Source organism: Clytia hemisphaerica, unplaced genomic scaffold, assembly GCF_902728285.1.
Source record: "Clytia hemisphaerica strain Z4C2 unplaced genomic scaffold, Clytia hemisphaerica genome assembly, whole genome shotgun sequence".
Classification (NCBI taxonomy): domain Eukaryota; kingdom Metazoa; phylum Cnidaria; class Hydrozoa; order Leptothecata; family Clytiidae; genus Clytia; species Clytia hemisphaerica.
Genome location: NW_027103806.1, coordinates 700,344 through 717,743, shown reverse-complemented (window position 1 = coordinate 717,743; position 17,400 = coordinate 700,344). Strand labels below are relative to the sequence as shown.

Genomic DNA, 17,400 nt, shown 5'->3' with positions numbered 1-17,400 from the left:
CTTGTCATTCATTAATAGAATTTTTTCTTTATTTTTCTCTACTGCTAAAGCTTCCTTTAAAATCGAATTTCAATCGAATTTCGTTAATCTGCTACCAGGTATTAAGTTTTCTCTTCATTAATAGTGTGGTCGTGTTACAAAAATACAGGCTGTTTGTAGGAAAAAAAGCGAACACAGTCAGAAATAATTTAACCACATCATATTTCTAAGTATTACTCAGGATTGAAGTAACCTCTTAAATTCGCGTTTCTTCTTAATCCACGAGAAATTTCTATACATGAGTTCTTCAAAGTTTTGATATGGTAACCTCAAAATTCCATCAGATATGGTATCAGATATAACAGAAGGTAGAAATGTCACAAAACCCCCTTTTATTTCTGACTGTGTTCACTTTTAAACGGTTATAGCCGATTTCCTTACCTAGCTCGGGATATTTCATGCGCAAGTTCAACTTTTCGCCACATTTTGGTTTAAAATTGACCATATATAGCATCTTCTGCGTGAATTATCTTGAGTTAGGTAATGAAATCGGCTATACCCGTTTAAAAGTCTTCTATATTAGCCCATCAGCTACGACCCCAGAATTTGACATTTCGGCTCCGGAGAAGGGAGTAAGCCTAAGGTGGTTTTTTGGTATCCTTAGGCATCTTAGTTATGAAATTAGTCGGGTGGACTGGTCAAATCGGTAGCTTAATATGATTTTCAGGGCCAAATGTAGGGTTCGTTGGTCAAAAAATGTTGTAAAATTTTAATGGTTTTTGGGGGTCGGGCAAACTTGTTTAGGCCATAACTTTTGATACAATTGTTCTTTTTACTTCAAATTTGGTAAGTAAAATCAGAATTTAAAATAGCTTTTTCAAAATTGGACTTTCAGGACCCATGGCTGGCCCCAGAAGGCCGACTTGGGGTCATAAAATGAAATTTTTGTGTCTTGATCGATGCTTGAGGGTATACCCATATAAAATTAATGAAGGATACTGAAAATGCTTTAAAAAAGTTCACAATAGGGTACTAAAACATAAAATAATGTACAAGATATATCTTTGGATGCGACTTTCTAGTAATACCGAGTTGTACGTGCGTTTTTCTGCGACGAAGACGGTAAGAATCTAATTTGTCTAGATCTTGACTGATTGACTGAGGACGAAGGTAAATTAGCACTTTAACCATCCTCGATTTCGCAGGTCAAAAGTGCGGGTTATTCCAAATCGCTTTAGTCACTTTACCGTCCTCAAAAGTGCAAATACATAAATTTGCTAATATAGAGGGTATAATGGGGACAAAATATTGAAATTTTTGAATGCTCGAACATATTAAACAATCAGGAACTAATCAGGAAATAATATATTCTAATTAGGATAAAGTGGCTGATTATCGCCTAATTTTGATAGAATATTCAAATTAGACTAGAATTTATCATTTGATTTGAATATGAAGGTAATCCATGTATGGAATTTTAGCGAAAAAGGCCAATACAATTTACTTATTCATCTTTACATCCGCCAAATTCTCCATAACTTGAAAAAGGTATTAAATATTGAATATACCATTTAAATCAGTAGTTTGTAAAGGAGTAGTTTGTTCTTCGTTACATTATTCAACTGCAAAATAGTTAATCGAAATCTGTGCTCGTAAAACTTAAAAAAGCATGATATTCAATTTAAGAATTTCTTATCCATATCAGATTCTATTTTCCTTTTTTATCGACATCCTGACCTGAAGTCCTACGTGAAAAAGGCAGAACATTAGAAAAGGAGCATAAATTTGTCATTGATTTATATCTAAAAATGATCATTATAAAGGCATATAAAAATCTAAAAATTGTTTTACACCAATTCAAAATATAGACTAGTGCTTCCTTTTTTTTCCGCTCTTAGTTTTCCCATCTTTCTTCAGCATTGAATCTCTTAAAGCGATTTGTTTATCGCGGAATGATTTCTTTCCTTTGCCACGCGATCTTTGACTGTGACTGATCATCATAAATGGTTTCGATTTGATCTTCTCTTTATTGGTGGTACTGGCGTGCTCGTTTTGTCGTTTCTGTTTTGGTTTACTGAACTTCTCGCGGCCTTCTCTACCAGCGAGTACGGTAGCCAGTCTTGATTCCTTATCATGTTTCATCTTCTTTACAACATTCTCTATGCTAGCCAAGTCGACCAGTTCCGACTTCTCTTTTTCTTGTCCAGACGCGGCGGTTGTTTGTTTACGTTTTTTGCCTCGCTTACCTGCACTTGGCCCACTTTCAATTTGCTGTGAGATAGCTTTCTGCTGTATCTTTTTGAAATCGTCGTCCGTTAGAAATTTGGTTTGGCTGACTTGTTCTGCTTTTGCTCTTGCATCCTCTGAATTGATTATGATAAAGTTGAGATACATGCATTGGGCTTTTCCAGAAAGAAATATTACTCCCACTGTTGAGGATATTGATTTTTCAAAATATTGAACCCCCTGGATATCCTACTTTAATAGTAAAGACCCCCTGGATATCCACTCTTAAAAATATGCTCTACTCCCTTGATATCCTCTCTTATAAAGATGCTTACCCCTGGATATCGTATGTTTACTTGAAAAGACACTTTACCCCCTGGATATCCGCTCCCTTGTAGATATTTAACCCCCTGGATATCCACTTTTGAACAAAAATCGTTAACCCCCTGGATATCCGATATCCTCAACAGGGAGGGCACGGACTATTTCTGGAAAAGCCCATACCTTATCGGGGAAAAAATGTCAGAGTTTTATTTAGTAGGGTGTTTTATTTAGTAGGGTTTTTTTTTCGTCGGGGAAAAATTTCGTCACCTAGAGGCATTTTCGTCACTTTCCCCCAATAAAAATTTCAAATTCGTCACTTTTCCCCGACCAAATTTACAATTTAGTAACTTTCACCGAACTAAATTGTCCAAATGAAATGGTTTCCTTTACTAGCTCGAAAAAATATCTTTTAATTCGACGTTTAAAGCACTAATTTCGGTTAATAAAAATGTGAAAATTTTGATTTTAATTTTGGTTGGGGTTTAAAAAATTGGGTAAAAGTTTTGGTCGGGGATAAAAAAATCGGGTAAAAGTTTTGGTCGGGTGATAAAATATCGGGGAAAAAATTCATCGGGGGAAAATTTCGTCACGCCCTCAAAATTTTCGTCACTTTCCCCCGAAATTTTTCCCCCCAATAAGGTATATACATATTTGAATGAAAACCGAGTTAGCAAGCGAGTTAGCAAGCTTACTCACTGTATTGGTTCGTCAAACAACTTGGTTACTTAAAAGAATGAGCCTCATGGGTTCGTTTTTTACCATTTGAAAAAGACATACATGAATGGGAAGCAGCCAACAAATCAATGGGCAGCAACAAGATTATCATTTTTTTATTATACCCTTTGAAATATTGATTTATCAAAGTGAGCTTTTCCCCAGGGATGAGCTGGAGGTTTAAAGATACTTCACTAATTGGTCATTTGAAGTGATAGAGATGACGCGTTCTTTAGAAAAAGTAACAAAATTGTTTTATGACTGGTTAACGACCAACCAACCAAATCAAATAAGAGCTTGTAAAAACTCCAGCTTGTCCCTTTCCCCAGAGTCAAATATTTTTTTGTTGTGTCTTCTAGAGTAGCCGTTCCCTGAAAGTGAGCTTTTCCTAAGAGTCAAACCTTTTTCTTATGGAATAAATTTAAATGTAAATCCTTTGACATATTGATTTATCAAAGTGAGCTTTTCCCTAGAGTCACATATTTTCCTGTTGTGTCTTCTGGAGTAGCCGTTCCCTGAAAGTGAGCTTTTCCTAAGAGTCAAACCTTTTTCTTATGGAATAAATTTAAATGTAAATCCTTTGACATATTGATTTATCAAAGTGAGCTTTTCCCTAGAGTCACATATTTTCCTGTTGTGTCTTCTGGAGTAGCCGTTCCGTGAAAGTGAGCTTTTCCCAAGAGTCAAACCCTTTTCTTATTGTGTTGTTGCGATATACTTTCCCTAGTGTAAATCATTTCCATATTTTCTAGAGTAATCTTTCCATGAAAGTGAGCTTTTCACCAGAGTCAAACTCTTTTCTTGTTGTTCTTTCCCTCTGAAAGTGAGCTTTTCCCTAGAGTCAAACCTTTTTCTTGTTGTGTATCTTCATCATCTTCTTCATCTTCTTCTTCCATATCATCTTCAGAATGTGAAACGTTTATCCAACCGTCACTGTCTTCACCATCACTTCCAACATCTTCGTCTACAAAGAAATCGCGGGGAATGATATTCATACAATAAGTTTGCAACCGCAGTCGAGAGCAACTCGAAGGCTCCCTTTTCTCAAACTATCTACGCGGAAGTAGGGGAGGGCGCTAATCATTTCCCTGGATTTCTCCACGTCTCTGTAGGTGATGAGCATTAAAGCAGAGAGTTATGAAGTACCATTTTGGGAATCTTTGGTATGACCCCAACCCACAACCCTGCGCACCGTAGCTGGATGCTCTACCTTCATACTACGGTCTATAAAATTCAATACAGAGCAGCATCTTATCATGATAAAATTTCAGTTAGTTCGTCTATTTCCTTTTTTAACAAACGCTCTGTAATTCGATTTTCATAGAGAGCTGGATTTGGATCGCAAAAGGGAGCGCAATGAATAGTACAGTGTCGTTTATGAAATTCTTCATGACTTTCAAAGAGCGGCATTCCCATGAAAATGATCTGAAGTTAGATATAAACCTCACCTTTTTCTTAATAAATTCCTCATTCTGGCAAAATCAAAATGGTCACACATCTCACGCGGTAGTTTTAGGCCGTTTCAGAGAGTAGCATCTTACCATAATAAACTTTAGTCAGTTTGACCATTCCCTTAGGCCAAAAAAAAAAAAAATCTTGTTTCCAGAAACGCGGGTGATGAAAAAAAACTCACCCTGCCGGCCACAAAATTTTTTTTTCTCACAATTTTACATTTTTCTTACACTCTTGATTTTTTTCTCTCTTTCAATTTTATATAGATATAAAAATGTCTGCGATCAATAAGCAAAAACATCGTTAGAACATTGTTAGAACAAACAACGAATGAAAATAAAAGAGAAAGGGGAAATCATTCATATTTACGATTGATATCACACATTTATAAAGCCTAGAAATCTAAGCCAGATTGATTCAGTCACTTAGTAAAATCTGATGGTAAGTTGTGACTGAATATCTGGCTTAGTACAAGTAAACCTCGGTTTCTTATCAACTGACAAAAACGAAATTTTAAACTTTCCCGGGCACGTTTTTGTAAATGCACATAAATTTGTATAATTTGTTCAACACATATTTTTCGACAAATGATTTCCCATAACCCATTCGCATATTGATAATTGATAATGGTCACACATCTTACGGTATTTTTTACATCTTATCACGGTAATGAACCTTAGTAAGTTCGACCCCTCTCACCTTCTTCTTCATCAGTTTCCCAGTCTTCATTGTCCTCATCTTCTGCTTCGCTACCACTTTCACTTTCGTTTTCAGAATCCTTGTCTTTCTCTCCATCCTCGCTCACTTCTTTCTTTTTCTTCTTTGTCTTCTCCTTTGTTTCTGTGAGAAAAGAAACGAAAACAGAATGAATAAGAAGTAGACGATGTAAGAAGCTTACCTAGGGTACGGAACTAGTTAGAACTTTTAACGTCTTTTAAACACTTTTTTATGAGAAAATACTTTAGGGGTCTTCGACAAAAAACTTTCGAATTTTTTATCGGCATTGGGCCGATAAGCTTCAGACCCCCTCCCCCCTTGCTCTTATCGGCCAAAATTTTTTGAAACCAACTTTTACATCTTCGAAAACACAATTTTTTCCAATCATGTCCGCCATTGCGTTGATCTCGCCTTCCCACCCGTCTTCGTTGAGTTTTTGTCTATTTGCACCAACATTGAGTTTGTTTATACCCGCATTGATATTGTTAATCAAAACGAAAGATAAAAAGACGCGATAAAGTCGCAACATTTCGAAGGAAACGGCAGCACGCTGGCCAATGAAAAAAGAGTTTTTTTATCAAAGCTAATTCAAAACTGTACTTTTAAAGTTGCGAATTTGTGCGCGAAGGTGAAAGCAAGTGAAATTGTATGCTTTCAGTGGAGTTTGTGGACGAAATCATTAAGAAATTGGCTGAAAAGATTTTCGTCCCAATACTCGTTTTTTTATCGGTATGTAGTTGGACCCCCCCACCCCCTTATCGGCCCAATGCCGATAAAAAATTCGAAAGTTTTTTGTCGAGGATCCCTTATAAGAATATTCAAGATGAAATCGGCCACAGAATTAAGAATATGCTTAGTATATCACCAGCATCGTCTAAAGCAAAAAACGGCATTTTTGTGAAAGTAGCAAACCTTATAAATTATAAATTGCAAATTACCCCAAGTAAGGCTCGCTACTTTCACAAAAATGCTATTTTTTGCTTTAGACGTATGTATCAAATGTTAAATCTAGTTTGAATTACGGTACTATAAACCTAAAAATGCTGTGTACGACTACAGAATTTCCTCAAGGAGAATGGTGAGAAGGTGTTTTTTTCATGTTGATGAAGAAATCAACTTCCGATATGTCATTAAAAACAAAAAAATCAGCTTCACAGAGCATTAGGCACTTTCCGCAGTCACAACGAGAACGGCAACGACAACGGCAAAACTTGTGAAATAACATATAGGTGTGAAAAAATAGAGAAGTTGCCGTTGTGGCTCATTTTTAATTCCGCAATTATTTTTCACAACGAGAACGTCTATCATTTTTTTTAAAGTAACGAAAAACGAAAAACCTGGAGAAAATCTCGATGCTTTTCATTTTCAATGCAAACTAAAAATACTGTAATGATCAGAATTATTTTGTAATGTTATTAGTAACGAGATTAACAAACTGAACAAATTTAAAATCAGGATTTCAAAAATTCAATACTTTAAACTTACACGTCTAGCACAAGAAAAAAAGCTAAAAAAAGATAAAAAGTTTAAAGATTCTGAAATATAATTTTCAAAATTGTCTTACTTTTTGCTTGATGTTGATTTTTATGCTAGAAAGATTTCGTTGTCTGACAACGCCAAAAAGAGTGATTTGCCGTCGGGCACGAGAAGAGAAAACGGTTAATTGGGGTTTACTCAGAGTTTTGACAAGTTTTGACAGCTCAAAGGTGTGAATTTGATGTTTTCACGTTCTCGTTGTTGTACTCGTTGTGGTTGCGGAAAGTGCCTATTATTTTTCATAAAGCAGCAAAAAACGAAACCATTGAAATTGAGTCATTCAGGCTCAGCATTGTTCTTAAATTATTCTTATTTTTTTGGCGATTTTGAGCCTCATTATTGCTCTTACAAAAAAGTGTATATGTAGAACGACACAAGACTCTCTACAGTAATTAATATTGGTCATTCCATTTTATATCCATACATGGATGAACATTTCCAGGGGGTCCCCGAATAACAAAATCCAAGTCTAAGCATTTTCCAGGTAGTTTGATATGAGTTTGTATGTGAATTGTAATTTTTTTCCAAAGAAATTATACGGCAAAGTACTGTTCATCATAAAAATTTCCAGGAGTAAAAAAATCTCAAAACATAATTAGGTACCCGAGAGTAGATAATTAACTTCAGTTCTTCAACTCAAACTTTACAGTAAGTAGTATAATTTTTCCAAAGGAAAGAAAACCCTTTTCTCCCGGGTTATTTTGCAAATTTTCCAGGGGATGTTCGCACAACTTCAATAATATTTTTTTGGTTTGAAAAGTTTCGTCGAACCCCTATATGGATATAATGGTATCTATGTATTAGCCCATTTTGAAGTTTCTGAAATATCAATCGAGTCAGATGGACGGAGAAACAGCTAATGATAATTCAGATACACGTTTTTTTATAAGAACAGCCTATATAAGAGCATAAGGATTCGATTGCAAAAATATCAACAAATTAGGAACATTTTCAGGCTTTGCGGGCCAAACAGCTGATTTTTTGGAAAATTGAAAAAAATACTCACAAAATTGTTTTTCGAAAATTTTCCACTCAGGACATTTCCCCTCCCCCCCGCTTATTCAATTTTGGGAAAAGGTTTTTGAAAATCTCATCTTTTGCACTAATTCTACTGTATTAGTCTCCTTTTCAAAAGATTCAGCAAGATTCAATAAATGAATACCCCTGTAAATAGATTGACAGCCGTGTTTACCAAATCAGCTGAAAGAAATTTCCAGACGTCGATTCAGTTCAGCAAAAAAGAGAACAATCAATCAAAATGTATATTAGAATCGATAAAGTATTGTTTGTGATTGATGTTGCAGAGTGCTCAATGAAAACCAGAGCCAAGTAAAATATTAAAAGATATCTTTCTTCACAAAAATTAAAAGAGTGCACTACAGAAGTGATGAAAGATATTGTAACTGCCGAATAGCAGTTGTTTTGTATATTTTTATGTTAATTTGATCGTCGGTGTATTGTCTATTTATTTGTCAATTATTACGTAATTATGTGACTCGTATTCCCTTAGGCTTGCTCTCCTTCGTGTGTTTCTCTTTGTCTAGCGTCTGTCCCACGGGACTTTGTGTGCCTTTTTCTGTGCTCTGTTTCTACTTTTGCGTTCAGATGAACAAAGATCACTGTAGAGTGAATACAGAGTTACAATGTCGAAACAGAAAACCAGAATTGTAAAACTTATAGTCTGAAGAGACGCCCAGAAGAATAATAAAGAATATTTATATATATCTCACTGCATTAGAGCTTATGGGACCAACGTGTTTAGTAAGTAGTATTTCCTTTATCTTAATGTTGTTCTTTTATATTGTAGCTCTCTATATTGTATCTTGATTTATTGAGCCTTATATTGACATATTATTCACCTCTCAGGTTTGATTTGTACTTAAGAACTGTACCTTTATCTATTTTAGCAAAATATATTACCGTCCGAAACCGTAAAGTATCACGTCCGGCTCTCCTGCAGTTACAGATATCTTTCAATATTTAATTAGAATCGATAAAACGAGGTCTGCCAAAAAAATTGACATATGTTATATAAACAATTCCAAAAAAGAAGCGACGTCACGTCCTTGAAATGAATGGCAGTTTTCAGGCCTATAACGTGCATTTAAGCAACTTTTACATAACAAAATTGACAAAAAATTACCTTTTTCTGAGTTTTTGGCCCAAATTTGCCTAATTTTTGGTCCAATAAGGAGTTGAAAGCACCTTCTTGCATTTTAATTTTTCGAGACGATCTGATTTCTTATCTGTGTATAAACGATTTTTATTTTTTCCAAACAGTTTAACAAAGTCTTAGGTAACATCCTCAACGAGAATGAGGTTCTTGGCTTGTCTCTTTCTGTCTCTTGTCTGTTTTTTGGTACTATTGTTGGCAAAGCAGAAAACAAGGTAAAATTCTTCAAGGGAACTAATCTTGGCGAAAAGGAAAGAATAAATTTGGCATCTGACGAAATAATAAAATTTTACCGCGAACTATTTTTGGCAAATTGCAGGACACTTGTGGTTCTCTTGCATAATAATAAGCTTTTTAACAAAATTTGGGGATCCAAAAAATTCTGCGGTGATACAACGAACAGGACAATCAACGTCAAACATTTACGAGTCCGGTTTCTTTATATACCCGCAAATTATGTGACGTTTATCAGGGGGGGGGTTGCCACCACCCGGGCACTTTTTTATTAAATACTGTTTTATGGCTTCTTTTGAGAAGACATGCCATGAAATCCAGCTAAAACCGTGTAAAATCCTAAAATCTTAAAATTAGCATAACTTTTGATATAGCTATCCATCTAACTTCAAATTTTGATAGGTTTTTAGATATCAATAGGGACTTTAAATCGAATTTCCGATTTTTAGTTTCTAGAAATTCCACAAAACAATCATGGGATCTTGGCATATACGTCAACGTCATTTCATCCATCAATGGTGAATTTATAGAGACCAAATAATTATCCATCGTCGAACTGAGCACAAAATACCACATGGAAGTTCATCAGCGATATATTGGAGCTGGGATCTGGGAGTCTGGATTGAGGGTGGGAATTTTAGGGTTAGGTGGGACCTGAATTTTTAGGTGGGACCTGGAACACACTATAAACAGAGACATGGTTCTTCAACGAGCTTGATTGTTCCTTGTTGGAATTCAATACAATTTTTTGATTTTGTTATTTTTGGGTAGTTTTCATTCACTTTACCACCTGGCAGGTTTTCTTTTTCATCATTTTTTTATCAATAAATCTTTGCTCAGGCACCTATGTCTCCCGAAGCTAGGATTAGGTTGTCAATTTTTTTTGAGTTATTTACCTTACTTTTTTACAGCCTATTTTTAGTTAATATTCTGTCAATAAGATTCGCCACTTTTTTCAGTTTGTTTTACGTATTAATATTTGTCATTTGTCTCAATTTTTCGTAATTTTATTTAGAGTAAAACATTAAATGTCTAATAATGGAATCACTGGTATCATTTATCTCTGTACACACTAGATGAACTAACTGCTTGCAGATTTCTCGGGGAAGGGTGCCCAGTCGGGATTCGATCATGTAGTTTACCGGGTTCTTTTCTAATTTGACTTCGATTTTTGAAGAATTCAAAGCATCTTAATTGCGCCATTGTTGATCACCAGAATCGACAACAGACTAGATGGCGGACTAGTAAGGACTGGTGACGCTTCCTTTTATATTCTTTTAAATTTGAAATCCAATTTAGTCAAATAGTTAGAAATCAGTGGATGGGAAACAGTCTTCAAAAGGAAATGATATACGAGTGAAGGTAGAGAGTTCTCTCTCAATCGAAGTATCGATTGACATCAAATGAGCTAAGGAAAGCTCAAATTAGAGATGTAGAACGATAAACCGGAATACATTCAAAAAGAAACATTAATGTAGTCCAATGAAAGTAAATTAATAATAAATACCTGTTTCGTTGTCTAGTAGATCAGCACCTGGCACAAAAGTGAGGGCAGTTTTCGCTCCAAATTGTTTACTCCCAACTTCTTCCCCAATCATGGATGGCTCTTGAGGCTTTCCTGTAGAAAAAAAATGTTACGACAATTAGATCGTCTATGTCAAGTAATAATTAATGTTGAATGTTAGTATAGTTTCTAGAGGGGTAGGATTGCTAGTGGGTCAGATCAGGGTTGTTTTTGCTTGCAGATTATGATATTTTTGGGTCGGACAAGGAGCTATTCAGTTCGGACAATGTCCAATATCCGACCCATCATTTCGATAGCCCTTGGTAACTATAACTTTCGAAGAAAGCTCAGAAAAGGCTCAAACGTTTTCCCCCGGGAGGGCAACTTAGGCAAAGCTTGGTACGGGACGTGCCGCTGGTCAAGGTACCTTTTTTAGGCGTAAAAATTAGGCATTTTTTCAGTTTTTTGTCTACTTTAGTCATTTTTGCCACTTGTTAGGGTGGAAATTGGAAAAAAATTTATTTTTCGTTCTGACAGGTTCACCTTTTTACCAAAAATTCTTATCTGACAGGGTAAAATTCTCGAGCTCCAGCGGCACGTCCCAGTCGGCCGTCAAGGTCAGTGCCCGCCCCCCGGGCATTTGCCTAAAAACATAGAAACATTAAATTCTAATGATACTTTTTAACTTGAAACTCTCTGTAATTTTTGCGGATTTTGGAATTTCATTGTTCATTAAATATATAATAACAAATAAAATACTAATACTAAAACAAACCTCTGTCTTTCTTCCGTAATAGAGTTGAATCAAAATTCCTGTATAGTTGTATGAGAGATCGAGCAGCCATCATTACTGTTTTGCTTTTAGTGGTTTTGTACTCTACCAAATCCTGAAGCAATTCTGCTGACATCGCCAGAGAGTTACGCGCACATATTTCACGGATTGCATTCAATCCAACTGCCATTACCTAGAAATGAATGGGTGGATATTATGTTGAATTTTTTTTATCAAACAACTAAGCTTCTTCATTTTTTACAACAATACAATCATTTTTAAACACGTTTTTATGGTTGCTCTTTAAAACAATTCTAATGCGATATTTCGACCCTCGTAGTTAGAGTCACCGTTAGACTGACAGAAAAATCATTTCAAAAATTCAATTTACTGCAATTGTAAAGCATTTCTTCATACCAATGTTCTTTTACCGCAAAGAGAATTTATTGGATTGAGCTGACATATTTCTTTTAACACATAACTAGTGTTATGAAGAAATCTAAGAGCTCAGCATACATTACACGCTAGCTCTTACATTGGCGCCATTTTTTCGTCCCTTGTAAAATAAGGGTCAACGTAAGGCATCGGAATTAAATCAGGGTCGGGCTGAAAATTGAAAAAAATTGAGCTTTTCTGTAATAATGCCCAGCCTAAAAAAGGGGCATGCGCAAAAAGGGCCAATAAGTTACCCATGCCTAATAAGCAATAAAATTACCTCAGTAGAATTCTTTTCGGATACAAAATTATTGGCAATGGTCCTTAATACTGGTTCGATAGCATCAGGCGGAACTAGATCATGTGTAGCTTGTGCTGAAGTCATCAGAAGTTTGGTAACTTCTCTTTGATGAGGCTGTAAAAATCTTTGTAAAAACGGGTAGAAATTCAACAGGATCAGCTCATGAATGCCAACAAGCCGTCCTATAAGGTTGATCATCATCAGTTTGACTTCAAATCGTTCGGTAGAGCTTTCCAACTGTTTGAAAAGCTTCTCAGCAAAACCTTGTGGGTCATTGATAAGGTGTATAGCTGAAAAATTGAAACTAACTGGCTTCTGTTTCTTTTTAGCTTTACGTAACATCGATAATGCTTTTTCCATTTTTCGTTTCTTTTTGCCTGTTTTCTTGCTGACTTGGCCAGCAATGATCAGCTTTTTGGCTTTTTCATTGTCATCCTCACTTTCAGAATCAGAATCCGCTTTGACCTCTTCAGGGGCATCCGTTCCCAAGAAAAATTTCAATGCAGTCACCATAACTTTGGTGATTTTGGAATAACAACCGGTAACAATGACATTAACTGTTTTCGTATCATTCCAAATGTTTTTACGATACAACTCGACCATAATGTCCATTGAAATCTTTGCAGCAATGGGACTACTATCTTTCAGCATTGAAAACATATAATTTTGCAATACAGTATTTATTTTGTTATTTTTGCTTTTCTGATTCACATTTTTTATGTCAGTCACAATATGATTATAAAGTGTCTTTCGCAAAAGTTTATCTTTAGCTTTTAAAAGTTTGAAAAATAATTCCAATAATTTCAATGGTGAGATGAGATTTTTGTTTCGCATCAATATCAGAGATTTACACATACTCATTCGGAGGTTAGGATTCATGACTGAATAATGCTGTGACAATATATCCATCAATGTTTCCGGAAATCCTTCGATGATGGACTCGTAACAGTTGCCAACCTATGATATATAAAATATAAAAGATTTTGTTTGAAGAAACCAGATGATATGGTTTAATTCCCTTCCATTCCCAGGCAAATTTACAGATTTTTTTGAGTTTGAATTCAGTTTGAAGGAAAAAATAATCAATCCAGGCTCTGTTTAATTTAGTTGGGAACTATTAATAAAACACAAAGAATTAACCTCAGAATGGGCTTTTTCTGTTAATAAGGGCCTAGGACATCAAATTTTTGTTATCATTCTCATGGCTCATGTACAAAAATTAAGATTGAGTTTCAAAATTTAAGCAAAGATTGAGTTTCTGCCACCGTTATCCAGTAGCAGAAAAGGCCTCGAAATTTGCCTGCATTCCCTGTCAACTAAATCTTTATCAGAAACTTATAATTAGTAAAAAATTCTGGAAATTTATAAAAATATTGAACCCCCGGTACCAAAATGAGTCTTGTTGCAAATTTGATAAATTACGATGAAGAGATACGGGAGCACTCAGACTAAGCTAAAACTTATCTCTTTTCTATTTTTCTTTACAACAATACATTCTGGCATTAGTTGGCAAGACAAGCTGCAAAAGTATTCCCTATGAGAAGTTTAATCAAAATCTGCAACAACATTGAAAGAGGTCCTTCAATTTAATGTTATAATTATAGAAGTTATAATGAATTTGGTAACCCTTTAAATCAGGCTATATTCTCCAATCTTTAAAAAGATCTTATGTGGACAGAATCTCTAGAATTAGGCTAAGAACCCTTTTGGATTAGTCTTTGTGTTCTTATAAAAACTCATAAAATTTCAAAAAATATAAAAAAATTCCAGTGAAATGAGTTTGTCTTGCTGACAATGATTCAATAATAAAGAAAGCCGATTTGAAAAGAATTTCAATGCAACTTTAATGACAGAGAAAAAGTTAACTGTCCATCTAATTTCTATTACATCCATGTTTCTACTGATTACTTTGTGGCGTTCCTTCGGACTATTTATTTAATTTCCACCAATAAGATTTTTGTATTTCACATGCCCTTCTTTTTGGCGCATGTGGCCTTTCAATGCCTTGCCTTCCCTGACGGGCCCAGCACTAACCCAGCGCTTTTTAATGTAAAAGCTGGATGTACCCGGAAACCCATATTAATTTGATGTATTTTTATGAATTTTACCAGATTTTTTGGTTTTTTTCGACGAATTTTCCTCCTTTCATTGAAATTCAACCTTCCTTTATATAACTAAAGGTCATTTAGACAGCTAATTATCATTTTAAATGACTGAAACGAAAATGCCGATGTACAGTATCATGTAATTATGCTTCTGTTTAATTTGATAGGTCAATTTTTAACGTTTTTGAGCACTTTTCGAGGAGAGATTGCCGAAGGTATCATATTTGCACTTGTTCTTGACTGACTGTGTAATCTTGATATATGACATGAGTTTTAGTCTATACTGCACACTCGAAATCCTGTAACCTTGATATATGAGTTTTAGTCTATACTGCCATTGATCAAACTGGATCTAACTTAATCGAACACTCACAAATTTTTTAAAAAATCTGGAGTTTGATTAATTTTTTTACTCAAACTTTACTGTAAGTTGGTCTAATATCGACATCCCTCGTCTAACTCTGACACCCTTCCTTAAAGAAAGGAATATTATGAAAGCTTGAATCACTGATTGAAAAGGGATTATTCCTCTCTGACCACTATGCAAAGAAACACAGTTTCAACCTTTCTATAAATTTCAGCTGATAAAAACGGTGTCGGAATTAGAGGAGGGGTGTCTACATTATACCAAGTTACGTTAATTGTTCAATGGAGTTTGATTAGTTCAATAGTTCTAGTTCTATTGAACTATCACATAATACATAAGTACATTTTCGTGATTTTAAACATAAAGGATAAAATAAAATAAATAAGTTAAAAAGAGTTAGTTTGATTGGTTCGACTTGTTCGATTGATCGGGTCTGGATTTATAACGGTTGTGGCTTCTTTGTAAAGACGAAAGACATATCTGGACTTATTTCGTACTTTCCAGTCTCTTGTTCGTAGTTTTCTGACTTTCTGGTTCTGTGTGAGTTATTTACTATGTTTTCTAACTTACTGAATGACTTACCCACGTGCGTTTGGTTTGGGAACGCGAAACACGAACGCAAACTACCCATGTCTAAACTTTTCAATATATCTCCAGAACTAACAGATTTTTTGAAATTCCGTAAAAAGGTCTAAGTTCCTGAATAGTTTTACTATGTTCTATGGAAAAATCATAAGCATCAGTCAAATACTCGTTCATCTATTTAAGATTGAAGACAAAAATTTGCGAAGAAAAATAAACCTTGAGCACAAAAATGCTTTTTTAAACACTTTTTTCCACCGAAAAACAAATAACTTTTACAGACTTACCTTCCCCAAACATTGAAGAAGCCTCTACTAATTAAAGTAAATGAGATAAGATAAGATAAAACCTTAAAATCAACCAGAACTTACAACCTTTCGTCCAAAGCAAAAGACGTGCTTTTCTCGCCGCCATCTTGAATTTAAAATGAGAATTCTAGAGAATTCCATTCGTTTCCAGCTCCCGCGGTCTTTTTTCATCCAATCAGATCGCGCGATTTCACTTTCGCTTTCTCTAGTCCAATAAGACTGCGGGATTTCAGTCATGTGACTTATCTATTAAAAAGCCCGCGCGAAATACAGGGGGTCACAAATAGAAATACAGGGGGTCACAATACTGGCTACAGGAACTGAAAGCAAGCAATTAAGGCCAATATTTTTGGTTTTTCTGAAGGACAAAAGGTATAGGAAGCTTTACTGAAAGAGGGATAAGGCTGGGACAATCTATTTAAAAGATATGGACATAAAAAGGCACTTTTTTGGGTGATAATTAAGATTTTACTTAGAAACTTTAATTCTCTTACCCCCGTCTCGGCCCCCCCTGATATGAGCAAGGGAACCATGATGGCCACCCCTACTGAAAATTTCAGATCAAAACAAACAAGGAATTAATTCCTGTAACTCGAAGAAAATTGGAAAAAACTGGTTTTTGACTGTTTCTGATCCTAAAGTGCTATATTTTGGTAGAAGCTATACAATTTATGTTTGGATTTCTAGAAAGCTTAACCATTCATTGTTAATACATTTTTTATTTGAAAGTAATCTCTTCATGGAATAAAAAGATATAGTCAAATCTTGTAGGGTCATTTTTTCAAATTTTTTTTGCCAAATTCGATTTTCGCATTTCGCCATTTTACCCTACGCAAACGCACGTGTACCGACAGATCGCCACCGGTGGGATTCGAACCCACTAAATGCAAAGTTCCGATGTTTTGAAACCCAATGCCTTATATCCACTGCGCCACGGATTCATGCCGAAAGAGCGTTTCTGATGGCTACTTATATTGTACAAACTGTAGACCAGACTGTATTAAGAGAAAATCACAAAAGAGTGCTTTTTTCGAGCTCCAACCCTAACCCTAACTGATAATAACCAAATTCCTAGCCAATCTGATACGTAACCACACCCAAACCACGCCCATACCCAACCCTACCAGGTCGCCTGCAGGTCCTGACACTATGCACTATTCCTACATGCCGGATCCGAAAAATAGATACATGTCTTTCGCTTTTAACGAAGAAGCCTTCACCATTTATAACATTTTGTCATCATGATAAAATTAATATTTCTAAAACAAAATTCTCAGCCTCAAACTGACTACAATTTATACCTGGGCAATGAATTTCATGACATCTTCTACAGCTTCAGCCTCCCTGGTTGGATCCAGTTTGAAAATTTCCAAATTGGATTGAAAATGTTTCCATTGTTGTAGAAATTCTTCCCTGTATGACTCTGGATCTCTTTTGATGAGATTCTGTAGTTGTGCAAGATTGTTAGGAAGGTTATTTCTATTACGATTACTCATTTTTGTATGTTTTTATACCAAAAGTCCTTCATATAAAGAGAATAAGGTCACTTTCCACCAGACCTTACCTTACCACGCTGCTTTGAAAAAAAATTCAAAACAAATACACGTGAATTCGATTATACCCATGTAGATGGACTCTTATCGAGAATACAGGCCTGCTTACACGACAAAT

At 35.3% G+C, this 17,400-nt stretch overlaps 2 protein-coding genes across 3 annotated transcripts in view; both read right to left on the bottom strand.

Moving 5' to 3' along the window:
- Window positions 1-17,400, bottom strand: part of LOC136806446 (kinesin-II 85 kDa subunit-like) — a 205,037-nt gene that overhangs the window by 184,399 nt on the left and 3,238 nt on the right. The gene's annotated exons all lie outside the window — the stretch shown is intronic.
- Window positions 1,760-17,342, bottom strand: LOC136806437 (protein SDA1 homolog). Of its 2 annotated transcripts, XM_067063014.1 has the most exons (7): window positions 17,031-17,342; window positions 12,347-13,324; window positions 11,635-11,824; window positions 10,863-10,973; window positions 5,395-5,535; window positions 4,091-4,207; window positions 1,760-2,342 (listed from the first exon to the last, which is right to left on the bottom strand). In XM_067063014.1, exons 1-7 carry the CDS (start codon window positions 17,223-17,225, stop codon window positions 1,849-1,851), a joined length of 2,226 nt encoding a protein of 741 aa, XP_066919115.1. In that variant the 5' UTR covers window positions 17,226-17,342; the 3' UTR covers window positions 1,760-1,848. The 2 variants fall into 2 exon arrangements, with proteins under 2 accessions (XP_066919115.1, XP_066919116.1); XM_067063015.1 differs by lacking the exon at window positions 4,091-4,207 and having other exon boundaries at window positions 17,031-17,332.

What these genes read in the sequence shown, in the direction of transcription:
- LOC136806437 (XM_067063014.1), bottom strand. Translation starts at nt 17,225, where the DNA reads ATGAGTAATCGTAATAGAAATAACCTTCCTAACAATCTTGCACAACTA. An exon ending in CCGAAAAGAATTCTACTGAG is followed by an intron (nt 11,825 to 12,346) that starts GTAATTTTATTG and finishes ATTCATTTCTAG; the next exon opens with GTAATGGCAGTTGGATTGAA. An exon ending in ATTACGGAAGAAAGACAGAG is followed by an intron (nt 10,974 to 11,634) that starts GTTTGTTTTAGT and finishes TTTTTTCTACAG; the next exon opens with GAAAGCCTCAAGAGCCATCC.